At 43.7% G+C, this 27,884-nt stretch overlaps 1 protein-coding gene across 2 annotated transcripts in view; it reads right to left on the minus strand.

The window, feature by feature from the left end:
- PDIA5 (protein disulfide isomerase family A member 5) overlaps window positions 1-27,272 on the minus strand; it is a 99,542-nt gene extending 72,270 nt beyond the window's left edge. For both annotated transcript variants that reach the window (XR_005602361.1, XM_039555243.1), the window contains exons 1-3: window positions 27,188-27,272; window positions 15,538-15,664; window positions 12,443-12,530 (exon numbers count right to left, since the gene is read on the minus strand). Coding sequence is in view for 1 of the 2 variants with exons in the window: in XM_039555243.1 (XP_039411177.1) it covers window positions 12,443-12,530; window positions 15,538-15,664; window positions 27,188-27,271 (299 nt within the window). In the remaining variant the exon portion in view is untranslated. The remainder of the gene's footprint in view (window positions 1-12,442; window positions 12,531-15,537; window positions 15,665-27,187) is intronic.
- Window positions 27,273-27,884: the final 612 nt, after the last annotated feature.

Below are 27,884 nucleotides of genomic sequence, written 5' to 3' on the forward strand. Positions count from 1 at the left end.
CATCAAGTTTAAACTGATTAGGGACAACAAGATGCAAGACTTGCAAGAGCCCCACCAACTTAAGTGCTGCTGCCAGCACTGGTGCTAATTCTCTCGATGTTCTCCAGCTGTCTTTCTACAAATGTGAAGAACAACAAACACCAAGTTCACAGTGAGCTGGAAGTGAGAGTGCACCTCAGCAGAAACTTCCCAAATGCTTCTGGTACATGGAAATAAGGAGCAATGTGCCATGGACACATGCAGCAAAATCAGAATATTATGCTGAAGATGGAAATGAGCATTTTAAGGAACTAACAAAGCACACAACTACCACACCAGGAAGGAGCACTTGTAATAATCTCAATTGAACAGAAGCATATTTATCCAAAGAGTCTTACTGAATTCATGTCAGTTTTGCATTTTCAGATCACTGTAGCCCATAAACACTCTCTTTGCTTTTCTGGAAGGCTGGAGATCTGAGTTTGAGAACTGAATACCATGGACATGTCTCCTTGTAACAAAACTAGATCACGGAACAAATGCCCTGGATTTGGAGTTATGCTAAAAAACCATGTTTGCCACGTGGAGTTCATACGAAAAGCCTGCAGCAACATCAAACCCAGGGGTCAGAAACATCCTGTCTTCTCTCTCCTGCAGTTCTCCAATGGTCCCATGGGCTAAACCTAAATGACTTGAACGTCAAGGAATCTTCAGAGAAGACACCAGTATCAGATCATTCTCTTGTCTTATCCCAGACAGATTCAGAGGCACAGAGAAACTCTTGTGGCCCTGCTGCAGTTGAGTGCCAGGCACTTAGCTACAGTCAGCCCACACAACAGCCAACATTCGTAAACGCTCCTCCAGACACTCCCAAACATTTCCAGTGTACACGTGTATCTGTGGCTATCCCAGCTTTGCCAAGACAAATGTTAGGTGGTTGATGTGAACAAGTGTAATGCTGAAACCTCAGCAACAGGGTCTGTGAAACACCAAGATGTGCAGACAATTGCTCTGGCATAAGCAGACGATTACAATGGGTATCAAAAGAATCCTGTTGCCTGTTCTACCACCTATTTGGTGCAACTTTAGGTTATGGTCTAAACCATAATTTTCCCTTATGTGTCATTTAGAGATCTGAATGGATACTAACGTTCTGCAAGGTTTATAGCTGAAAAAAAGCTACAAAGAATTATTACTGAGCTATACCTGTGAGTAAGCAGCTAGCTTCAAAAGTCCTACCATTTCAACTCCTAGCAATTCATTTCCTGTTTGCATGAATTTCTGTTTAAAAAAAAAGAAAAAAGAAGATTAAGAATAGCTACATAGGACCTAAGTGTGCCCTGCTTTCAAGATTTCTCCATTTGCAGAGATTCACACAGCTGCCTGAATGCACAGCCATTATCACAGGAAAGAAAGCAGCAGTTTGCTCCAGTATGTCTCTTACCATTTAGTGGGCAAATTCTCTGCACCACTGCATTGAGAGTTAAGCCTGTTTATGCAAGCTATCTGCACTGATGCACGGGATAGAAGAGGAGCAAATTCCAAGAATAGGAAATGCTAAATATGTATCAGTAATTTTTTCATGCATCAGTGCAGATTTTTGCACATGCCAGACCCACCAGCTCAGATGCTATACTAACAATTATTTGGAAAAAGCAGAAAAGGAGACGTGCAGAAATGGCAGAGATGCTTTTCCTTCTGCCTTTACTTACAGACAGACAAAAATAACCTGCAAAGAGCAACACACTCTGATATCACTTGGTAATGACCATTATTCTTAATAAGAGTAAATATCAACACAGATGCAGCCTGCTCTGAGTTTTGTCTCTTTTGAATCTCAGCCAACAGCCTCTCTCTGAAGACGAGCTCCTCAACTCTCACATGGGAGAGGGTAATTAGGACTCCAGTTCTTGCAATTTAATTATATCACTTGAAGAGGCAGTGTAAGAGTTTGTTATAATGACTAAAAATAAAAAAAAAAACCAAAAAAACAAGACACTTTTCCCAAAACAGGAAATAAAATGAAAAGAAAATAAAAAACCCCACAAACCAAAAAAAACCCCAAACCTAAAAAGCCAGAAACTATCCCCAAAAATCAGCACTCTACCAACCCAGGCCAAGCCACTCAAGACAAGGCACTAGGCTCAGGAAATACTGCCTTGAGGATGAGGTCAGTAATGTGTCCCCAGCAGCCATCCTCGGCTGCCTCCTGCCATTTCTGTCCAGAGCAATTTGAACCCTGCTGTGCTACTGCTGAAGGAACTCCTGCAGACAGTCCTACAATCATCCAGCATTATCTCCCTGGAAAATCATCCAAAACATCAACCTATTTTCAGTACCACAAGGACCTAACCAGCAGCTGTCTATGTGGTAATAAGGTCAAACCTTAAGTGGCACAACAGCACGGCTTCCCTCCACTCCCACAGGCATGTTCTCCATCCTTCCCCTTCCACAAAATCAAACCAGGGCTCCAAAATGTGCCTTTGCTGAAGAAGTGAAGACATATGACAGCTTGGTAAAAAGAAGAATAAAATGAACGATCCAGGCTGACCTAAGCAAGAAGCCCAAACAACAACAAAGGTAGCATGCGTTGCAAAGATTGCGTGCACGCTTCATCCCTTTCCACTCACATCCTCATCTCCTCTACCGGGACATACTTCTGTCATTGGGGGTCATGATGGAGCTGGCAGGAAGCCCAAAGGGAGCACTCCCTGTAAACCTCTGGGGTCCCTTGTCAGTGTTAGCATGCATGAATAATCCCTTAGCACAGGCAGCCAGCTGTTACCAGGGCAGGAGGGCAGCGAGGGACTCGTGAAGGAGATCTGGCCTCCTTTGGCTCACCACCAGTGCAGCCAGCTCCTGAAGGGGACGAGTCACAGCTGTTCCTTAGGAGTGGCACAAGATGCTCTGCCTGTCCAGGACTGCCCACAGGTCTGGACACTGGTGGTCGTAAGAATGGAGAAGCAATGAGAGATACTGATGGCAGTCCCCAGTGGCAGGAGGAGCACAAGAGAAAAAGGCTTTTGCAGCAATGCGTCAAGGTAATTTGGAGAAAGAACAGAGGATAAAGCCAGATGGGAGGAACACAAAATAAGACCCAGGAGTTTTGCTGCAGTTAAGTCCACATGGTTTCTAAATCTAAAACAAGTCCAAGCTGGATGGATCTCAAGTAAGAAATGGCTCATGGAAGTGGAAGTGCAAAATGGCCTCCTTGAGGCAAATTCAAATATTGTCCAGTCAGGTCCCAAAGGACCATAATAAGATCAAACATCCTCAGCACCATTCTCTTTTATGAGCACAAATAACATCTTTTGCAGCTTCCTAATTATTTCCATTATTATGTAATGTTGCCCACTGGCCTTTCATGAAGAAGGGAATACAGCCCCACAACCACATCACTGGGGAGGAAGGATCTACAATGACTGTCAAAACCCTCTTCGGCAATGACAAAAATGCCATCCAAAAAGGTTCACATCTCCAGCTGCCAATGTAACAGCAGCGTGTGCACGTGCTGTATGGCCACATCACTTCCACACCACTGCCCTGGCATCCCCTAACACTTTGCAATGCAGACTGCACCCAGCTTTCTTTTTCACCCATACCTACAGGGTTTCCAGGCACAAGAGAAGTAATTAATAAAAACGCTGACAGAACTGATTTAAGTAACCAGGTCAGTAAATCCGCCTGCACAAAAACTATCTCATTCCTCTATCAGCGTATGACGTAACCACATGCAAACCACAGAGCTCACAATTTCTGAACAGATTTTCTCTTTTATCTGTACATCTCTCCATCTGAAACAGGGCTCAACAATCCATGTAAATTATGCTTCAGTAGTCCCTTATATCACAGCTGTGCCTGTAGACTAATGCAATGGCAGTTCTGTTGTATCAGTGACTGTACAAAAACACTGTCACTGTCCCAACAGCTGGAAGAGACAAAAATGAGCAGGGAAGGAGAAAGAGCAGGCTCCAAGAGCAAGGGAATATGGCAAAGCAGAAGCAGGACTGCCTATAAAGCAAGCCTCCCAACACTGGAAAAGCTTCGGAAGGTATACCAGTCAAAGCTGTCATCTTGCTACCAGCAAGCTCTCTCATTCTTGTCTCTGTTGTTCAGGTGCTTCATTCTTTTATGTTATAGTGAAAACCATCACAGAGAACTCCAGTTATAACTTCAGGGAAGTTCGACTGCAATTTCAGCCCAGCTATCAAAAGTGAATTATCAAGCAGGGTTTCCCAGCCCAATGCATAGCCTCTGCAATACCCTCTGGCTACCTTCCACAGAATACCCTCTCCAGACAATAGACTGATGAACATCCTGAGAAAGCATGGAGTTGAGACCCTGCCAAACAACTAATTGAGCTTGTGACCCCAAAAAAGCAGCAAAAGAAGTGTTAGCAGCAAAAATTTCCTCAACCCTCCTAAAAGTATGAAACACATTTGCACATAATCTGAAGAAGGAAGTCATTTACAGCCAGTTGTAGTCAGATGTGCTCCTACAAGGTTTTGAAATAAAAAAATGAAATTCATTAGCCATTGTCGGGGACAATATGGGATTTTGACTTATGTTCCTTGTAGTCATTGATTCCACCCTCCAACAAAGACTGCGTGATCCATTTACAATACAGCAGTTTGTGTACCTTGCTGACCAAACAAAAACAGATTGATTCTATCAAAACTGTCCTCAGACTGCAGGCATTGCCTGCCCCCCTATCATCCTCACTTCTCCCTCACATCCTGGGCCAGCAGCTGTCACAACTACTGCTGCTAACAGTACGTCACATTTGTAATGCTCCTCATACTCTATAATGATCCCACACCTTCCTGTATCACTCACTCGAGACAGATCTGAAATCAGAAACAAAAAAAATTTCTAGGAACAAAATCACTTCTCAAACCATCAGGCTGGCATGCACTTCTCCAAAGAGCTGGATGGTAATGACTTACACCTACTCGAACAGAAAACCCATATACAGCCATCAGTGCAAAAGGCACTTTGATACTCTGCTCCTGAGTGGGGTTTAAGGCCATGCAGGCACCAAAGTAGGAACAGGACCCAGGAGAAATGGATGCAGAAGTAATGAGCACAGGAAGCTTAAATACAAGATTTGTCTTGGAAAACAAAGCAACATTTTGCACCCATTCTGGGTTCCTAATGGAAATTATCTTCTAAAAGAAGTAACAATAGCAACAGGTTTCCACAGCACAGAACAAATGAACCGCTCAAACAGTGCGGCAGATGAAAAGCTTGAATCTTCTAAGGGATGGGGGAGCATGAAAGCCAAAACCAGAAAACATACTGCTGGAAAGAATTAAAGATAGGGATTAGCAGATGAACAGCACAGAGTCTCATGTGAATTTAGGGCCTGACTTTATCCCATAGCATGCACCAAAAATCCCCACTTCAAGGGGGGATTGCAATCACCTTGCAGTTGATTGCAGCCTTCTGCTCCAAACACTCCCCTGGAACGTGCCAGGAATGCAAACAGAATAATCCATGTGCTGTGGAGACCCAGCACCACTTGCCACCCAATACAAACGACTCCCTGTGCCCATTAGTCAATTAGAGAGGCCAGAGATCTAGAGAAATAAGATTAAAAAGAAGTATTTTCCAAAAATTAAAACCCATGAGATTAATTCTTACTGCAAGTAAGAGCAAGCCAAAAAGCAGAAAGAAAACCAAGGCAAAAAGGTAACACGTATCATCATATCGTCAAGCTAAAACAATTAAGGAAAAAAATTATAAGCTCCAGCCCCTGCAGAAAGTCACGAAGTTATAATGATCAGTACTTTCCATGGAAATATAAATTAGCAAGAGGCACTTGGCAGCCCACATACCTGCACAGAAATAAGGTAAACACTCACCAAGAGCTACCAAAGGCTTTGCAGGAACTTCTAAAACCACCAAACACTAAAATTCTTTGCAAAGCAGCAGCTTCCCTCATCCCACAACATGGCAGAGGGGAACACGGTCCCAAACCTAGGATACAAGATGACTACTACTCTGTCTTTGAGTTCACACGAATCTAAGAACCCCAAAATACAGGTTTTGAACACATCACCCATGGGCACACAGATGCTGCAGCCCTCTGTACACCCATTTATGACCTTTAGTTGCACCACGGGCTTGGAGAGGATGGATGCTAGAGGATGTTTTAAATTAAGTACTGGGTGCAGGAAAACAGAGGTGACTTCCTTTACATTAAATCTGAGCTCACTTACTCTTCATTTTGGTCTGAAAAGCAGGAACATTGAAGATTTGGTTAATGAGTAACTCTAAGCAAAACCCACGGAATATTCAAGTTTAGGATGAAACAGCCGAGCTCAGGCTCATACACCCAACCATTGTTCTGGACTTAGTTAATTGCTCTGCAATTCTGAATTAATGCAATACACCAAACTGAATGGGTTTATGTTAGGAACTGAGAGCTTACTTAAAAAAGGATTTTTTTCAGAGTGGTATAACAGTTACAGCAAAATAAAAGGGTTTTAATGTGAATGAGCATTAACCACACAGACAGGTTATGACAGAGACAGAAGGAAGGCATCGAAAATCTATGCTGTAAATGCAGTTTGCCCTTATAAATGGCACTCACACAAGGACCACACTGGCAGTATAACTCACTTGCAAAGTGTTCCTGAGGGACACCTGCCTTACCTCCCCTGCACCAGCTGCAAACAGAGCCCCTGCTACCTCCCCCAGGCTGGCACTATGAGCCATCCTCTCCTGAGCTGCCCTTCACCTTCAAGGCTACTGTAGAAAAATGCAGAAATCCCAGACACCACAAATCTGCTTGGATGGAAAAGGCTTCACCAGGGCAAGAGCCTCCTTTCTTTTTTCTCTCTCTATTAGATCTGGTTATTTGCAATTTCGAAGCTTTTTATCAGCTTTAAAATTCAGCTGAAAGTAAAAAAGATGAGTAGACTTATTCTCTTGAATAAATCCTACTTCTGAGTGGCTTTATAGGATGAAGGTAAAAAACTAGAGAGCAAAATTACTCTTAACACCATCTGTACCATGAGCCTTATTTCTGAAATTTCTCCCTGCTATGTCAAGGCATTAAACACATTCATTTACAACTGTGTGGAGAGGTAAAGCCATTCTGTATCAAAGCATCAGGAAATTAGAAATTTGAGGAGACCTCATCTAAAATACAGAAAAACAGGGATATTAGGGAAAATCCCAGAAAAGACAAATACTCATTAGATTTGGCTCTCTCATGAAGCAGCACGTTTAGCTGTGTAGGTTTGAAAGGACTGCTTTGCCAGCCAAATAATGGTCTCACCTTTATGCTAAGTGTCATGAGACTGCTACAATAACAAGTAATTATTGGGGATGGGGACTTACAAGAATGATGCACATGACACACAAAAGGGACTAAAAGAATGACACACAAAAGCAGAAAAAGTGGGATTAAAACTAAACAAAAATTAGTCAGACATTTTAACCAGATGGCATTTCCTCTTCCTAGCAGTCTGATGTGCTAAAGCCAAGCACACGCGCTATGACAGCAGATGGAAATCACACAGCTTTGTTTATGTTTGGGACCTACAGTAAAGGGAACCATGCAAGTTTGAGCAGAGAATAATTACCCAGAGCCAAAGAAATGGGTATTTTTTTAAAAATACCAATCCACAATTGGGCAGGAGTTATAGTCAACAAAAACTCGAGACAATTCAGTAACTGGAGAACCCAGGAGTGTTCCCTAAATCATATTCATGATGGAGAGAGCTACTTTCAACCTCTTCAAAGCTGTACCTGGCCACAATGCACTTTATAACCTGCCAAACACATTTTCTTCTCTTCAACAAAGCCATTTTACTTTCTTTCCACTTCACCCAAACTAGTTACACTCTTCCAAGTAACATCAGTCCTTGGCTACACTGTGGTCTACCACAAAACTCACTTAAGAAGGCTAGAGAATAACTTTGTAATGACTATTCCTCAAAACCTCACCTCGGGACATCACGAACTGGGACTAGAGCCTTGTCTGCTTTAAAGACAAGCAGCAAGAATTTTGTCCGTCACTCATTCCACCTTACCATGTTCCCAGGCACAAGACTTTGTACCTTTTACTTGCCACCACAAGGATTTGACAGGAGTTTCTGTTTTTCACAAAACTCCTCTTTCACTTGACCACATCAATGCTTATCCCCTGTTTACCAGGCCTTAAAAAACTGAGGTTTTGGGAGACTGGGGGGACTGAGGCTCTGCAGCACAAACCCCAACCTGATGTCAGAGTTGGCAGCAGCCAGCTTCTGAGACAGAAAATACCACATCCTTTAGTGGTTTTTTGCAGACATCCTAAGCTTTCAACTCCGTATGATGCCCTTCAATTTTCCAAATTTCTATCAGCCTACAACTAAAAAAATAATTCAATAAATAGCCCAACCTTCTGCTTTCTTACGTGCCCATTCAAATTGCATCTGAACGCCCTAAAGAGCACCCATTTGTGCTGCTGCAGCATTTTTTCTTTCAAAGTCCTCCAAACTCTTTACACATTGACTAATGAATCAGGCAATATTTACCCAGTTGCCTGGAAAACAGATACACCTTTTGTAACTGCACAAAGTAACAAGAAGTGACTCATTAGCAAAGCCAGGAACAGAAGCTGTGACTCTCAGCTCCTTATTAACGTGGCACCTCCCCAGACACGAGTCCCAGAACATTTGCTCCCAAGGTGCCTGATGCATCTCTCTGGAACACTGAAGATTTAACAACCTGCAACGTTGTGCTCCATCCCCCAAATACCATGTATCTCACCAGGCACAATTAATTCAGTATTTTCTTGTCTCTCACACCACCACTCATTCAATGTCAAATGCCTCAGCAAGGACTTCCTAATTAAAACATGTAAAGGCTAAAATAAAACATATTTTTGTCACATCACTGCTGGGTCTTTTATTCACAATTGAAACAGCTTCATGTTTAACTGTGTACAGAGCCACATATGCTATCCCAGCACACAGCAGCAAACAGTGACCACTTCAATGCCGTGAGCAGCTCTCAAGCTGCCCCTTCATCTCTAGAAGGAGGTGTCGATCTGGCTGCCGGAACTGACTGAGCTCTCCCGAACGAGGACCTTATCTACAGTGCCACATGCAGGGGGTCACACAGCCCCACTCCAGCACGGCACTTGGCACAAGTGAGCCCAGCTGTGCAGGAAAGGCAGGCACATGGCATTCCCAGTCCTACACCTCCCAAGCCCCAGCACTCTGGGGATCTCTATTACCCTGCCTCCAAGTGACAAACTAAGTGGCAACCTCCTCGACACCACACTGGCTCACTAAGAAACCAAGTATTTCCCTACATCATACTGAAAAACAAACTTCCCTCTCTCCCTGAGACCACTCAACCTGTAACTGAAAGCTCAAAGCTGATCTCTGTCTTATACCACAGATACAATAGAAGCCAAGGCCAAGGAGCACGGTTTCCATGCAAACCAGCATTAGGAAGTCCACTTCCAGCCACCAACCTGCACACTCCCCTCCACTGCATGAAATACAGACCATGCTGCCGAGACTCAGCAATCCACACTGATCTCTGTCTGCGCAGCAGAATGTTCTTGCCTTCTCCTGAAAACGAGGGGAAGGAGAACGACAAGAAACAAAAAAAGCACCGTCAGTAAAGAAAAAGGAAAGAAAAGGACTGCTGTCATCGCCACAGGGAAGCAGAGGCATAAACCACAACTCTGCATGTATGCCAGCCTTGCCAATGCTTGGATCTGAAGGCAAAGAAGCCCAGTACAGAGGGATGTGAAGAGCAAAGCCAAAATTTCCTGCTAAATATTGCTGCCAAACAAGGCATTTCTTGTCAGTATTTGTAAAACAAATTGAGCCTGTGCTGTAAATATCCCTGCATCTGTGTGCTGTTTGTTTCGGCATGAAGACTTGCAAATAAGCCTCTCATCATACTTGCTGCAAGAGAATGGTTTGAGCCACTCTGGTAGGACTCAGCTGTCCAGGCCCTACAACTGGCCCTCTGTGAGACAGCACTATGGCAGCCTCTGGTATTACCACTGCAACGAGGTGGGCAGTGGTTTGCAGCCACCTATATACAATATTTTAGAAAGCAATAAGCAAAGGAAAGAAACCTTTCATGAAAAAAAAAATTGTTTAAAAGCTACTTCAACACTACTAGATTGATTTCAGAATGCTTCAAAAGCTTAACAAGCAAATCGACCACAAAACTTGGTTCGGGGGCTCAAACTATTTGTTCAGGGTTTCTTTTTGCATCCACCAAAACCTCCTCTACCACAAGCCAGTCTTCCAGCTCACCTTGCCCCATGAGGCAAGTTCACAATATTATGATATCCCATAGCAGGAATGATAGAAGGGGTAGAAGTCCATCTCTGAAAAATGCCCAGCTATTTTTTCCAGGTTCTTCCCAAACAAGACATGAAAGGCAGCTCTGCTTTACGTCAAAGAGAGAATTACACCTATTGCCATGTTACAACATCCTGGTCACTGCCTGCCACTCAGCAAGGGGCAATCTGATTGTAGCAATATTGGCATCAAATAAAATTTGGGGGACCTACTAATCTATTCCCAGGTCTTCCAACCCCTTACAGCATGACTTTCACCAGGCTGCTTCACTGTCTGATATTAACTCACCTTTCAACAGGAACCAGAAGCTTAACTTAAATCATGGTGAGAGGAAAGGCACTGCAAGTACCAAGCTTCCTATGAAAAGTATTAAAGCCTTGAATGGGAGAGACTTGAAAATACATTTCTTGAAAGTAACTTTCGTAACAAAGCTTGTTCTAGAAGTCAACATTTGGAAAATGAGATTATATTAGGGTTTGATGAATTGAAGTTTATTTTACAGCAAAACCAAACAATACATTTCCCTCCCCATCACCATTCCTTACAAACTCAGGAGCAGAGACTGACCCGTTGAACTAAGTGACAAAACTTCTCTGGATTTCAAACTGAAGTCCTAAACATGGAATCTGTCTTTCTCCAACCCAGAATTAAAATAAACCCTGAAGAGAGTTATTGCTTAGTTGTATTACAGCAGCATTTTGAAGGGCCAGCTGAACAGCCTCATCATCCAGCATTTGTATACAGATGCCACATACACACACACAGAGTGAGCAGTAAGTCCTCCAACACAGAGGTAGCCTAAAACAAAAGACACAAAAAGGTAGCAACCAGTCCATACTCGGAAACTGAAGCCAATTAGAAACTGAAGCCAAGAGGCTGGCTCAGTACCCTATTTGCTAGCCCTCACTGTTGACAACAAAAAATTACTTATCAATGTTTTCGTTAGAAATGAGACAGGTTTTCATGGATTTCAGAGGTATGCCACTGGCTTTTTAGCAGGTGGCAAGTGGTGCAGGCTTCACTGACCTCTGAGGAACAGCCCTGCTTTCTGCCAACAAATGGCTTGGAACTCTGTCCGCACCAGTTGGGCAGAGATGAAAGTGTGTGTGCACTTGGACAAGCCCAGCAGAGTGCAAACAGAAGGCAGAGGCAGAGGACTCCACAGGAGAGATACCTGCCTGGTGGCAGGAGGAGAGCAGGGAAGGTTAACTAACACAAACCCACGTTAACTTGCATTAACCAACGACTTATTCTGGGTCACTGCTTGATGGATGGGGGTTAGTTTCAAAAGTGTAAATTTTAAGGGAGCCACATGATGTGCAGAGCTGACTTACATTCGTGCACAGTGTACATGATGTATGTAATAGTGTGTACAATCTGTTCATACCATGGCAATCCACCCCAACACACAGGTAGGCAGCAAGCTGCTCCTCTGTAGCACAAGAAGAGAAACTTGCCACCCGCAGGCAAAGCTCTCAAAGCTGCAGAGGCACTACAATACACAGGCTAAAACCACAAGCAACATGTTATTGAGTTGACCCACAGCAGAGATTTTCACATCTGCAAAACAGAAAGTACACACCTGTTCACTCCTCCCCACACACACAACCACTTACAAAAACAAGTTTCTCTGCCTTCACATTAAAAATTGCCAGGAACCTATACCAGCACAGAGGAAGGTCTTTAAAAGAAAGCACATTTTATTGAGAAACACAAATGGGTGGATGCTTCAAAACCAAGTAAACAGGCTTACTGCTCACACAACATTTGCTGTCAGAGCAGAATTGCATTGCCCTCCAGCTGAGGCACAACATGTGGGATTCCTCCTCCCCTGGCTTGTGGAAAAAAAGCTTACACTCTGTGTGTCCCCTATGAAAGGCAGTGTTAGCTGGGCTTTCAGCTTCAGGCTGAAAAACATGCTGTCAGAGAAGTAACAACAGCCATAAGGAAAAAAATTATCCCCCTCCACACAAAGGAAGAGAAGATGGGAAGATACAGGCTCCCTACAGAAGAAACTGCACAGAATTATGTGGGTCCAGTTAAAGACAAAAAGTTTCAGAGCCATCAAAAAAGCTAAGATAGCAATAAAAGCCAGAATGGGAAAGGGAAAATAAGAAGGAAAAGAGCATGACACGTACCCACAGTCTATCCAGCTTATAGTACCTCGTCCTTTCACCTCCTGGGCCACGCTGGACAGTAACCTGAGCGAGCTTTCAGCAGCAGCAGCTGGAAGACAAAATTAAATAATAAAACTAAATTAACAACAGCATTACTAGTCCACACAAAACAACACAATGTTGCATTTCTGTGTTCTGAAGCACTCAAAGAACAGTTTGTCTCATTTGAAGAAACCAATATAACAGGGATCAGTAAAATCTTCTGTAAACTAGAAGGAAAGCTGGCTGCAGCTGAAGCTGGGTGGCTTTCCTCTACCCCCTTAATCAACACACTGAAATTGGTATTTCCAGACACGCTCCCTGAGCTACATTTATGGAGGTATACTGTGTCCTCTCCTATAGCTTTCATCCCCACACTGCCTTTTTCCCCTATGGCTGGGCATGAACCAGTTTGTACCACTGCCTGCTAATTAGAGCAATTTCATTTAGGACTTTCATCAGCTGTAAGGGCAAGTCATTCAGCATCTCTGTCTCCCTAATTCTACCCCAGCTATACACAGAAAATAACAGACTTTATTCTCCTAACTCTGGGAGATACCCAAACCAACAGTCATGAGCAGTACCCGGAAAAGGTCCTTCCAAGTACTGGCTGTATTACACTCAACAGAGATTTTTATAATGCTGTGCCACATGTGTAGATTTTGCAAAACACCACCATTCCTAAAAGAGTCTTATAAATGGTATTAAAAATAAACAGAAGAGAGAAAAATATAGCAGTACAAGTAAGTATCCATTCCCCCAAAAAACCTAACAGGAACTGCTTCCTTCCTCAATAAACAGAAAATAGAAACCCAAAGCCTCTTCCAGATCTCCACAACTACTCCAAGTAACTGAGTGTAAGAATGGCTATATTGGGTCAGACTGAATGTTTCTGTAGACCAATATCTTGTCTCCAGCATTTGAGGAAGTGAGGGCCTGTAGATGTCAGAGTAGACAAGTAGAGCCAGTGTGTAGGGATACCCCACCAAACCATCTCTAAACCTTCACAGATTTTACCTCGACAATCTCCTGAGCCAGAAACAGCCTCTTTGTATTTGACAGACTTTGCTTGGGCCTGATGCCATCAGAGATACCAACCCACAAACACCAGTTCTCAAGAAACTCTCATACCCCCAATACCCAGAACATGCAATTGCCACTTCTTTCCAACACAGGGACTTAGGACAGGTGGGGGAATTCTCTGCATGTACTTAGAGTGGAACAGTTTGACAAATACACTTTTAAAAATAAGCATTCAGTGACCCACTCATCCCAGCAGACTCAGTAGCTGAGAAGCCCTGGCAGGATACCCAGCTGGTAGGGGGCACTAAACATCCCCTACGAATTGTGACACCTCCCAAAACCAATGAATTTTCTGCTTGCAATAGAAAGTGACAGCTAGTTTGCTCAGATAGGAAGCAAAGCCTTTGTTCCAGCAGTATGACCAGCTGCCAGCCAACATCTCATCACAGCTGGGGGATGTATATCTGGGATTGAAACTGCACCTCCAAATGCCCATCTCTTTTTTCCCCTCTCCTCTTTCTGGGTGACAGCTGAGCAAGAGAATTCTAATTGTGCAAGGATCACTGTTCTAGGAAGAAACATTAATTCCACAGTCAGCTCTGCATGCAGTGCTTTAGACTGCTAAAACCAACCAATTAAATAACAAAAACAGAAAAGAAATCTCCATAACACAGCTTTTGAATAATGCCCATAGGGCAACATTTATTAGATGAGTGTCACAGCTGAAGTGTTCTGGTTGTGCTGCTAAAAATGAAAGCAACCACCACTTAAAATATTAAGCATAAAAAGAAAATTTTCCCTTTAAGAAGCTGAATAATACAGATGTCTTTTTATCTAAAGTGTTCCTTTCAAAAATCAAAAAGCATTAGAAACTCTTTTATGATTTTCACTTTGAACCTGTTACTACAAAACGATTTGACCAAGTTCAAGTGCTCAAAGTTCCCCACTATAGCAAAACACAAGTATTTTAACAAAAAATAAGCCATGTATATAATTTTAACTGTTTCAGAATAAGCATATCTTTAGGGAAAAAAGTTAATTACTCCAGCACCTGCACATCTTTGTCTGAAAAATTCTCTGATACTGAGGGGGAAGGGGGAGAAGGATATTGGTCACCATATACTGCTCCAATTTGAGACACTACGAACCCAGAGCAACTCTACCACCACTGTGTTTAATTGACACAAGACCCTTGCAACAGGTCAGAAAAGGAGGACCCAACACCCAAACAAGGCATTATCTTGTCCTGCCCACCTAGAGGAAGAAGAAGGAAGCAGTAACAAAAACAGTACAGCACTAAGGAAAATTACCTTAGTGACACATTTTATTTCTTGCTGTCCTATGCCTTCCACATTCACAAAAGCATTCTGCACTTGTGTATCGAGTTTAAAGACAGTTTCTTCATTTTACATGGTGTCACACAAAACACCTCCCAAAAAACCAAGGCAACAAAGGAGAAAAGGTACAGCAGGAGCAGAACAGAGCAAAGGAAGAGCAAACAGGTAAGTAAACAGCCAGAAAGGTGAGTCTGAATGACAGAGGAGACAACAAATAGATTCAAGAGGACAGGTGGCATAATGTGAGATGAGTCATTTTCCATCTTACACATCAGTTCTTTTTTTATTTTGATATTTTGTTAATTAAAGCTGAAAGACAACCACGGGACACTCAAAACTGTCAGAAGCAAAGATGGATTGATTTCAGTACTGTAACTATTCATTAAGCCTTTCAGTGTCACCAGGAAATCGAAACTTGCAAACTACTGTGATAAACACACCAGAAAGCTCTTATTACAGGGAGCCAGTTCTGGAGACAAAGCCAGAATAAAGTACATTTTTGCCAATGTGACAGAGCAATTAGAAGGCTGAATTAAGATGACTCCAATCTTGGAACATCAGGAGCCTCTGAATTAAAACAAAGGACACCAAAGAAGTCCTGAAGGAGCCCTTGAAACTCACATAGGAGCCCCTTGGTACACACCTTGCTGGGCACAAAGAGGTGTGACATCAAATAAAAAAAAAAAAAAAAAAGAAAGGAAAAAAAAAAGGACTTACCAGATTTGGAATAGAGCACTAGTACGTTATTCCGTGTCCTGAGAAGCTTCTTAAAATCCTTGTGATCACTTATTTTTTCTATGAGTGGAGACACCTTCAATGAGTATGTAAATGTTGGCAAGAATGCCTAGGGAAACAGAGAGCCAGAAACATCAGTCACAAATACAAAGACAACCTGCTTTTGCAAATTGCCATGATGTTTTTTTATAATCTTGAGACATGCTGCCTTAAAGAGGCTATCACATTGATTTGATCAGCAAAACCAAAAGAAAAAATGCCAGACGTGATTTATTGAAACTGGGCCAACACCATTCCTAACAAGTACCCTTAAATGGAAAGATGAACCCAACTACAAGAAGTACGGTTTTATTTAAGATGCCACCCCCTTTGAAAGTTTGTTCCATAGTTAGATAATGGGATAACAATTCTTATTCTTATTCTTAACATTAAATATACTTTCAAAAAGAGAAGCAGCAAATTGCCACTCTTGTCCCTAGATCTCAGAATATGCTGCAAACGCAATCCAGTACTTTGATACCCTACGGAAGACAGCGAGAGCCATGAAGTTAAAATAACCTACACTGACAGGGAGCAGATGTAGGAAATGAGGACAGAAAATGCAAGTAATCCAGCATCCGCATTACAGCACTAATCACAGCCCTCTCCCACCCACCCTTCCAAAGCGGAGCAGGGCTCATGTTTCTCAGTGCCCACACCGTGTCACACACACAGCAGTGTCTTGTTCAGCTTCCACTGGCCCCATGGAAGACACAGCATTTAATCTCTCTGCATCTCCGTTCTGTATCTACACAAACAAGTTATTTTCCATTGCATCTTTTGGTCTATTTAAATCACGACAGTTCCAGAGCAGAGCTGGTCCACCATAAAGTAAAACTCCTATCAAATTATGACCATAACCTCAGCTGGGGCCTTTACTGCTTATTCTTACTGCAATAATCTTCAATAATAATAATATAGTAATAATCTTATCCATCAGGCTATGCTGCTTCCCTTCTGCACTGTCTGAATTCGTGCTAATGGAATGATTATGGGAAGCTTAGCTGGAGAAATCATCTAGCTTCCATTCACCTTACAGTAAAACCTTTAACACTTAATTGCTTGGCTAAAAGCTTTAGCTCATTTGCCTAACACACACAAGAGGTTCAACATTTCCTTAATTACAGAACTGATTTTGATCATGCCTCACTCCAACCAGGCTGGAAAATGTGTCCACAGTGGACATGAAGAAGTAAAAGGCTTTTCTTGCATCTCATGTATTACATCATGCAGCATTTAAAGGAGGGACTAAGCCAATGAAGTCAGGATACGCAGCCGCAGGCACACACTTCATTTAAATTCAGCTATTTGCAAGCACCATAGTCACTGAGGCACAGAAACAAAACCCTGCACCTACCAAGCAGACTGTAAAAGTGCCAGAAGTCCTTACATGTGGAGAAGAGAGGGGCACGAGGGGAATCCTGGGACACCCAAGGTAACAGAGAGAAGCTGAGCCGAGACGGAGATCATCCTCAAAACAACCAGGACGTTTGAGAACTTAGAAGTTACTAGAAAAGACACCTATAACATAAAGCAGGATTCCAGCCACTGGGCTCTGCTGACCAGACGGTCAAATCGTGAGGAGGAAGCGAGCACATTTGTGAGTCAGCCTCTACCTTCAGCATAAATGTCCTTGATGCTTTAATTCAACTGAAAGACTCACATTCTTCTAAATCCAGATGTCCAGAGCTCAGCCTTCCTACTCCAGGCTGATGTATGTGAATCATTTGTGTATTTTCTGAGATGAATACATGGTGTTGCCAATCAAAGCAGGCAAATATAGTTGTGCTAAGTGAGGTGACACAGACATGAAAAGTCCTGCCCAAAACCATCACAATCAGGGGCTGCATGGGAGAAATTAATCCAAATTATGGGCAGATATCTTTATTGCTAAGTACTTTTTAAAAAACTTTTCCCTTCACCTCAGTTTTTGTAACTATTCAAGGGTCTTATAGTTTAATTTATGCCTTGAGTTACAGAAGACAAAAACTAAGCTTAACTGAAACTAAGGCTAAACACAGGGAAAAAGTGAAACTACAGGTTGCTTGTTCAGTTTAAAAAACTGGACTCAATTAAGGATAGTCTAGTCTATGGACTCTCTATCAAAAAGAAGTAATTGGACTAAAAAACCCCACAAAAGCCACTTTCAACATGACACCGAATGATATTGTAAACTTTGTTTACAGTGTTTACCAATAGCTCAGAAGAGGGGTGTTAGAACGAGACGATCTTTGAGCTCCCTTCCAACCCACACCATTTCATGGTTTTAAGTACAGACATTCCATGTCTTTTCCGAAAGGCTGTTTTGCCAATTTCAGTGGATTTTCTTTTTCTTTCTTTCCTTATAATGGCAGAGCTGTAAACCTCTTGAAAAATTGGATTCTGAAAACAATGACAGCTTTAACTACTACCCTGTCGGTGTTGCCACTAACAGAAAACTCTGCGCTGGTGGAACAGCAGGTGCTTGGAGGGAGATGCATGTCACATTGCATATATCCACTGCTTCATTGCCCAATTCCTCTCCAGGTATCAAATCAATACATGTTACTCATTTTCCTGCAGTTTTACAGCAGTAGCACTCTGTGTTCCTATGGATTAGCCCAAAACCCACTGGGAAAGGCATTGTGCATACAAGCACACCAGTCAGCCCAGCTGAATAAATCATCATCTTCCTTTAGTTAAGATTAATGTTGCAGCCTTTCCTGGTTATAAAACCCAAAAGGTCCAAGCCAAAGGCATCTAGTTGGACAGAAATGCCCTGCCTGCACATCTAAGGCAGCCGCAGCAATACTGGGAGGTTATCGGCTGAGCGGAGAATTTCACCGGCTCCAATCCACATTTGCACTATATGATGTTTGCAAACTGATAAGAATTAAGTAGTTCTGCACTCTCCAGCTTTCTCCTGCTGGAATTAATCAAGACCCGACCCTACCCAGGAATAAACAAGAGGCTGGTTTATGGTTACACCTCCAGAAGAACCTCTGCCTTCCCTACGCATTGCCTTCCCAGCTCCACTGAAGACAAGGGATGCCAAGGAGTCAATTCCACCAGATGCCAATCCCAAACACGGGGCTGCTCTGCCCTGCTCTAGAGTCACAGCAGTGATGACTGTACCAGCCCCTACAGCCTCACCAGGGCTACAGCCACCAGTTCTGGCAACAACGTAAAATTAAGAGGATGGGAGAAAAGAATTCTGTGGAAGCAGTTTCACACTTCTTTTCCACAGAAAACCAAACACATGTTCCTGTACAGCCCATAGGTAAAGCAGCAGTAAAGATGAAACTAATTTGAATATACTGTGCTACATGAATTTAACTGTAAGATATGACTCAGGTAGCTTTACTCCAGACATTTTGCAGGAGAGCTCATTACCCAGGCACTGCCCGATCAAGCACACTGCTTTTTGTTTAAATCCAGGGCACAAGATGAGATGAGCATATATTAAAAGAAGAAGAGGTCAAGAAAGGTGACGGTCCCTCCTGGGCAGGAAGCCTCTTTTCATATGCGTCAGGAAGTGCTACATTCACACATATGGAAATCTATAAATAAGAAACAAGCTAAACTCTCTTGTCACTTAAGCATCCTAAAGCTTTAAAATCTACTCATGACCATCACTGAAAAGTTAAGAAAGGATCCAAGTATTTTTCTCAAGAAGCTGCCCACCTCGGTACCTGCTAAGGCAAAAGGCATAATAGGACTAACATGTACAACATCCCTGCCACCCTTGCCAGTTATGGCAATGAGAAACTGCAACAAAACAGAGGAAAGGTCTATTTTATTTCATGCTGTGTTTGCACAGTTGCCTATCATAACAGGTCCTCATCCATGGCTGGCTCAGTGACACAAACGTCACCTGGTGTTCTCAGATGCAGGAAACTTTGGTGGAGACCTTCAAAAAAAGGCAGACTACAAGTGGCAGACTATGAAATGCAAATCTCATAGCAATTCTAGTCTGCAGATTTTCCCCAGCTCAAGATCGCAACATGAATTTATTTTCACAGAATTTTTATGGTGTAGGTGACACATCAGTCATGTGACCGTAGTGTCTGAGATGCATGAAAGACTCTCAAGTAAAACATAAGTGAACCCAAACCCTCAAGAAAGTCAATTCAAAACTGCTGAGACACTGCTATCCAAGTACAAGGTACAAAACCCCCATGTGTTCTAGTTGTCTCTGTTCTTCAAAGTATGTATTTAAATATATGATCTTGCAAACTTGGTGGCAGAAGTCTGATCCGTCAAAAAGGTTTCATTTTCTTTTTTTCCCCCCACTCTCTAGCAATTCCTTGCAGAGCTGCCAAACATATGCATGTGTTAAAGAGCAGTAAACCCTCCACAACCCCCCTCCCTTAGAATTGGTACCCAAGGAATATCTGAGCTTTCAGAAACCCAGAGGCAAAGAGTTACAGGCAGATAACTATTTGCTAATTATACTTCCAGAACTGACACTACTGAAAAATGTGGTCATCCCTCAGGCCGCATTTTCTCAAAATCATCAAGGATGTGAGAAAGCAGAGTTTATTTCTTAAGTTTTTACTCCGGTCTGAATCTCATTTTAATATGAAAAAAGGGACTATCTTTCAAACAGCCACAAGAATGTATTTTCATATTTTACATTTATTATTCAAATTAAATGTGATAAATGCTTAACTGCTGCTCCCACAGAACCCAGTTCAATTTATGAGTTGTTCCCCACAAAAGCTTTGTGACAGCATGGTCTTTTGCTAAGGATAAGCAGCATATCTGGAGAATTACTTACGTATTTATTTTTCATCAAGGGCAGTGAAAACACACTTTTAAAAACAAGAAAATAGATCTTCCTTATTTAATTTGATTTCTATCAGAAGAGTAGAATTGTACACTGGACAGAAAAACTATTCCCTATTTCTCCTGTTTCCAGCTCAAGAGCCTGAAATATTGACTTCCCTGGACACAAATAATGCATAAAAAGTATAAATGGATATGCAGCTGAAACAGTGCTTAGGTAGCTGAATCCATATGTCAACATGCAATTTTTATGCGCACACTAACACATGTATAATTAGGCAGCCAATTTGCACACTATTCATCAAGAATAGCTAGGGCTGTGACAACACTGATTCTAGCACAACTGCTGCTTGGCAGGGACACAGCCTTACACTCGACCACAATTTCTAAACTCCACTTCTTCAGCAAGACGTTGACTCTGATTTCTGTCTTAGCTTAGCCACCCACTGGTGTCATTCTCATTTTGGGACAACAGCACTCAACCCACTGTAAATATGATCAATGAGCAACCCTGTGCATATGAAACAGATTGTGTCTGACAAGGCATTTTATAGGAGTCTAGTTGAAGAGGAAACCTGCCTCAAAATTTCAAGCAGTAATGGAGATGACTGAATTTCATTTCATTACTAACTTCTTTAGGAGGGGAGTAGTTCACGTTCTGAACAAGGGTCTTGTCTGCCACAGTAAAATGGGGGGGGGGGGGGGTTGGAACAGGCAAGAAATCTCAACAAGAAGACAGAATCTCACCTTTCCTTCTCCATTTAGCTCCCAAAATGAGCCCTGTGATAGACTGTGCGCTTAACTTCAGAAGGCTGACTTGAAGGAACACCTCTGTACTGTGGTGACCGAGGTCTGTAAACCTGCAGATCAGCTGGTGACACAGCCAGGTCCCGTGGTGCAGACACTGTGCATGTACTGACAATACCAGGTCTAAGTCATCTCCAGGCAGGCAGAAGGGAGAAATCGACCCATTGCTTCCTTCCCCGCAATTCCTTCTCACTTAAAACCACAAGATGTTCAAATCCAAAGCCTCCTTGCTTACAAGAATCACAGTTTGACTGCAGATGTTTTATCTTCCTTGTTCATCATACAAACCACTCTTGACCTTGTGCAATAATTGCTTGCTTTTCACTCAGGAGCTCTCCCTCTGCTGCTATTTACATTCAGGGTTGTGCTGCTTTGATCACTGAGCCATTTGTAACAAATGCCTTCCAAGATGGATAGTGATAAGTAGGACAGTCCCCTTTTTTCATTCATGATTAATATCTAAAATAGCTGTGGAAACATTTTAATCGAATCAGATGGGAGGAGACAGGTTAGCTCTGTTACCCAAAGGTAGCTCAAGGAAGCCTGGTAAAAAATTATTATGTGGAGAAGGGAAGAGAAAGGGTAGAAACTCTTGGGTCTCAGACTTCAGGGGTCACAACTGAAGTGGCCACTGCAGCAGTTTCTGCAATCCCGCTGGGATCACAAAACCATCTTCTGCCACTTGCCCCTGCAGGGGTTCCTGAAGTGCAACCTGCTGAGGACCCCCAGCACAAAGGCTGCTCGGTGATGTCTGCGACCAACCCGAAAAGCCACCTATGGTCTGAGTCGGGAGCAGTGACTCCCACACCTACAGCAGCATGGGATGGCCAGCTGAGGAGCGCTCCAGCAGACACAGGGGAAAATCAACAACTTCTGCACTGCAAGACCTACAGCATTTGAAAACCATGGGTTTGCCCGACAGAATTATATTTGCAGACATGCCCACTGGACACTTCCTGGGTTTTGTTCATTCCCACAAGCTCTGTGGAAGAGCACATTCTTACTGCATACGTAATCCAGATCAGTTAACTCTCACCTCAAGCCATTCCAGAAATTAAAAAACTGAAGCACTACTAAAGCACTACGACATTTTGTTGTGGGGGGTCATATCTGTAAAGAGGCAAGTGTCGGATTTTTTGTTTTCAAAGGAAGCAAATTAAATTCTGACACATAGTGTCTTAGTACTCTTTAACTTAGGTTGAAGAATGCTACAAATAAGGCATTCCACTTAACGTGGTGCTTGCTATGTTCACTTTCCAAATATAGAAGGTAGCAAAAAATACCATGGAGACGTCAAGATTTGACTAGACTCTACTGTTCATATTGTTCTTAAACAGTGGGGTTTAAGCTACAGGCATAATAGTCTATACTAAAGGATGTTCTTAAGGGCTCTGAGTAGCAATTTAATTGTATGGTTTATCACTGGGTTTCAAAGGCTCTGTGAAGGAAAACCTGTGCAACTATTTACTAATTAACAACTGACTGTAATAGGATCAATTACTAACGTTGACAAAGAACTTTCTCGTTATTCTGAATGTGAAGCTCTCTCTCTTCAAGCCCAGCACTGGCACCATACATATATTAAACAAGCTGTCGATGAAATAATATTTCAAATATCACTTCTGAATGAGCACATTTGACTACAGAAGTTAAGGGCATGAGCACAGCATATGCCACATAATCCCCTACTAAAAATTGGGTTTTCGAGAAGTTTAAAGAAATACCACCTACTCAAGAAGCACGTAGGAGGTACTATAAAAAGAAGACAAAAACACTATTAATGGGATTTACAAGGAAGAGAGGGCAAAAAAATGACACCTAAAAATCTCTAGCACTTTATATGGCACTTGTTATCTTCAAAGCATTGCACAAATGTTAACTAATTAATCCTCACATTTTTCTGCCAGGTGATAGGAGACAAAGCTTAATTTTAATAGTTGGAGCAAGATTCACACAGAAAGGAAGTGATCTGCAAGAGGCGAAAGGAAGGCAGCACCAGAACAAACCAGTACACAGCTGATCCTAGAGCAGCACAACCACACAGCCATGCTGTACCATGTCCTGGAAAGGTGAGGAAGGTAGAGAAAGAGTCTCTTTGCAGTCACCCAGCAAACAGGCTATTTGACTCTAAACCCAAAGACAACAGACAGGATGTCATCAAGACAGTCACAAATTAAATTACCTTTGTTATCTGTGTTCTGCAAGTGTGCAATTCACAGCACCCTCCACCAATGCTACCAGCCACTCACAGCCAGCACAGGGCCAAAACTAAATACTTGCTTTGCTGTCATTTTTTGTCATTCACAAGCATGAAAAGGTGGCAGGAACAAGGTAAACAATATCTTACTTCCAAAGTGACCCTGCCTGCATCAAGAAATTTAAGGCAATGCTAGTTAGCGCAATGCAATTTGCAACCAGAATCAGAGTTTTTCCATTCAGACCTCCAACCACAGCTCTGAAGAAATACCTCACTGCCTCCATTTTACTGAAACAGGGGAATTCAAGGAACTCCATCACCAAAAGGCAAAAGAAGTGGTCAACAACAGAACAAGCACCTCTTCCATCACCAACTGCTCACGACACCATGAACTCACCCCGGGGCAGAAACACCAGTTCTGATGACCACACCACGCTTGTGTCAACATCCCAGGGCCTCTGAGGTAAACAGGTGCTCGGGCACCAAAATCAATGGACTGAAAACATCCCACCAAAAGGCATGGAGTGGAGTAACAAAGTCAAGGTTTGATTTGGGAAGGGCATCTCAGGAGACAGAGCATAGCCCGTGTCACAGTTTCACACACCTGTATTTTGAAGACAGAATGGACAAAGTAGGAATACGAGGGGGGACAGCAAGTAAGGGATTTGTCTCTGCAATATCCTCCCTCTGCCTGCCAGGAAACGCTTTCCAAAGAGGCTCCTGTAGTACAAACAATAAATGGATGGGAAGAGGCACTCCTGAATTCAAGCCCAAATGCCATAATATGAAACAGCACCTGAGCACTGCAATTGTGAAGCAGTACTCACACCCTGCCTGCAAACTCACCAGAGGCAAAGCCACTGCTGCCACACTGCAGGGCTACCTGCAACACAGAGGGAATCATGCCCAAGTCCTCCCTGCATGCCTGGATTCACAAGTCAGCGTCAGTGCTCACTAGTGCATTCCCGTGACCCTACTGGCAAGGATTAAAGAAGTACTTGAGGAGCTGGAAGCCTGAAATGTTCCTTTCAAGCCCTTCTTTGAAGGCACTGGGTTTGAGGGGCACCAGGTCACAAAGTCTGCTTCCCAGCAGCGCTCAGTCAGCCGGACTCTTGACTCAGTTTCTCTGTCATTAAGCCAACACTCGGAAGACAAACTGATCTTTGCCACACTGGCATGAGATAACATTCATCGGTGTTTGCAAAGCAAACGGACCCAGATGCGCAATCCTGTTGGAAGCAGTGGCTGTCTTCTGCTAGGGAAAGCACAGCACCTGATGCATCAGAAGAAATGCTAATCCACCTTCGTGTGAAACCCCTTCCCAGTGCCTTGAACAGTAAATTCTGCCCTTTGAGCATGAAATACAGTCAACCACTTGATAAATCAAACAGGGAACCCACAACTTCCCCATGGCTTTCCAACTCATTCAAGAAATAAAACTTTACAGCAGACAGCAATCACTCCATCTTCCTCATATGTGTATCACACATCCACAGTGATGCTGCAGGTAACAAATTAACATCTTGCATTAGAAAATACTGAAATGTTTTCTTCATCCAGCTTTGTAGGTTCCCTTTTACATAGTAGGAAGTCTTACAGAGATAAGGATTTCAGTTCTCGAAAGCTACCTCTAATTTTGGGTCAAAAAATGAGCCCTATTTTTCAGAAGTGCTATGCATGCACAACTCTAGCTGCTGTTCCAGGTGCACTGCAAGTACTCAGCACTTCCAGAAAAACAAACAAACAAACAAAAAACCCAAGAAACCAAAACACATTTGGGTACATGAAAAAGGACTGGCTGGAAGGAAAAAATGTTTCTTGTTCACCTACCAAGCAGCTGGTATTACCTTCACTTTAACTTTACACACTGAGAACCACCTGATTTAATAGCCCCACATCACCTAAAAAAAAAAAAAATTAAAAGCAGGTTTTGCTATGTCACAGCTGTAGGCTAGTTTTCCAATCCTGGAGTACAGCGAGTTACATATTTCAAGATGAAAAATCACACCTTCAAGTGCAAGATAATGCAAATTGGAAGAAATAATTTAAACTACTTGTATACAGCAAAGGGGAAAGAATTAGCTGAATCAACAGCTCAGTGAAGACATCTGCTCAGCATGCAGCATCACAGAGCAAATAAAATGCTGTGGCAAATTAAGAAAGGTAAGAAAGAATAATGTGGATAAATAAAAATGGCTTTGTATAATTTCACTGACAACAGCAGGCCCCCTCTGCTCATCTCCAAGACACCAGCTCTGCAACACAAAATGTCAAAGAGGGTAACTAGAACAATTAGGAACAACAGATTTATATGAAGAAAGATGGGGAAAAAATCTTGTTAATCTACAAAGAAAAATCACAGGAAAATATTTACATTAACATAAAATGAATGTTACAGTATGAGAAGGTCTGACAGTCACAGTGGATATAGTAGGAAATACCAGAAATAACTCCATGTGCTTAGCTATTTTGAAGGGAGGGAAAATTCAGTCCAATTGTAACTCCACTTGGTCCATAGTATATGCTCTATCTGAGGAATGCACTGCCACAAGTATTGCTGAGAAAACTACTGCGTATATTAAAGATGAGCCACAGATGAAAAAAGATCCACACTAAGACCTCTTCAGCATTTAGGGAGAGTTCAGCGTGACTTCAGTTTCACTTGAAATCAATAAAGTGCAGATAGAAGAGGTCTGCAATTCTAGACCAAGCTTAAAACAAAGCAAAAACTGTTCAGAATGCACCGCATTTCTTTTCTCTCCTGGATGAGCCAACAGCTATGGCCCTGCCAGGGGCAAAAGGCTACATCAGACAGGGCCGAATCTTTCTGTCCCACAAAGGCAATTCTAATCTTAGTACAGAATAAGCACAGGGCAATTAGCAATTCCACACTTGATTTGTATGAATTAGATGAGCGCTCCCCGGTCATGCATTTCCAAATACATTTCAGATCACTCGTGCATAAAAAAATTAACGTAATTTTTTATTATTAACTCCATTTGTCCGGGCAGAAGGATGAACTGTAGTTCATGTCAATAAAGTGAATAAAGTAGCGCTTTAAAGCGTGCCTTCACCAATCTTTTAAGCTATTTATGCTAAATGCTGTGGATTAAAAAAAAAAAAAAAAAGAAAAATCAGACTTTAAAATATTGCTGGAAGTCTAGGGGCCTCCCTGAGGTGAGCAGTGCGCTGCTTAGTGTAATGTCAGCGAAGCACACCCCGACACTCCGGAGCGCACCGGGATGGACAGCGCCACATGCGAGGGGCGCAGGGGCGGCAGTGCCCGGGGCGGGGGTGCCGCACACAGGTGCACAAAGCCGAGCGCGGCAGCTCCGCTGCGGAACGGCCACCGCCGGGGGAAATCCTCTGGAAACCCTCTGCTGCCGCACCGCTTCTCACACGAAACTTGGGACCGAAGCGCCGGCGGTCGGAGCCCCGGGGGCCGGGGCAGGCGGAGACCCCAGCCCGCAGCCGCTCGGGGAGCCACCGCCGCACGCCGGGGTGCGCTTTCTCCGGGTGGTGCTTTGGGAGACAGAGGAGAAAAGGAAAGGGGAAGCAAGAGAGCAGCTCAGGGGCTGAGCGCTGGGAAGACACCCGGGAGGAGCGCTGCCGGCGCCCGGCCATGCCGGGCTGTGCCGAGCCGAGCCGAGCCCACCCGCGCCGGCGGCGGGTGCGGGCGGCGGGGAAGGCGCCGCGCCCGGTCCCGGGGGCCCGTCCCGCTCCCAACTTTCGCCCAACTCCGCCGGCCGCACCGCGCCCCCGCCCCGGCCCGGGTACTGTGGGCACCCCGCGCCGCCCCCGCCGCCCCCCGCCGCCACTCACCGCCAGGCCGAGCAGCAGCAGAGGGAGCGGCGGGAGCCGCCCGCGGCGCCGCGCAGCCCCCGCGCCCTGCCCCAGCACTGCCATCCCGCCGCCGCGCCGGACCCGCTCCGGACCCGCCGCCGCTGCGGCTGCTGCCACGTCTGGCGGCGCAGGCGCGCTCGCCGCCACCGCCCGCCCGCGCCGCGGCATGACGGGGGCTGTAGTCCGGCCCGCGCCGGGGATGCTCATCCCCGCGAGGGACGGGGCAGCTCCCGCAGCCAGCCCGCGCATGGAAATAAACGCCCAACCCCCGCCGAAGTGCTGCCGGCAATCACACAGCAATCCCCGTCCCGTTTGTTTCAGCAGGGCTTAAAAAGTTCTAGCTATTCTCTCCCATCCCACTGGCCTCCCCTCCAGGGTTAGTTCTTTGTGCCTCCGCCTTTCTCCCGGCGTGTGCCTTACTCCAGAGAGCCTTCTGGCACAAAGCCTCTTATTTGATGCTTATTTGTCAGGGGTTTTAAAAGCTTTTGCTGGTCTTAGATCTGGAATAAGAGGTAAATAAGGGAACAAAAAATAATGAAAGGGGAGAGAGAGTTAACTTGTAAAAAGGCTTAGAAACTAGGACCTGTTGTCCTTGTAAGTTGTTCCCACTCATTAAATCCTAAAGGGTGAACTGTCCTCTCACGTCAGCAGGGATGCCAAAGTGCAAGCAAATAAA

The sequence above is a fragment of the Corvus cornix genome, chromosome 7, assembly GCF_000738735.6.
Source record: "Corvus cornix cornix isolate S_Up_H32 chromosome 7, ASM73873v5, whole genome shotgun sequence".
NCBI lineage: Eukaryota > Metazoa > Chordata > Aves > Passeriformes > Corvidae > Corvus > Corvus cornix.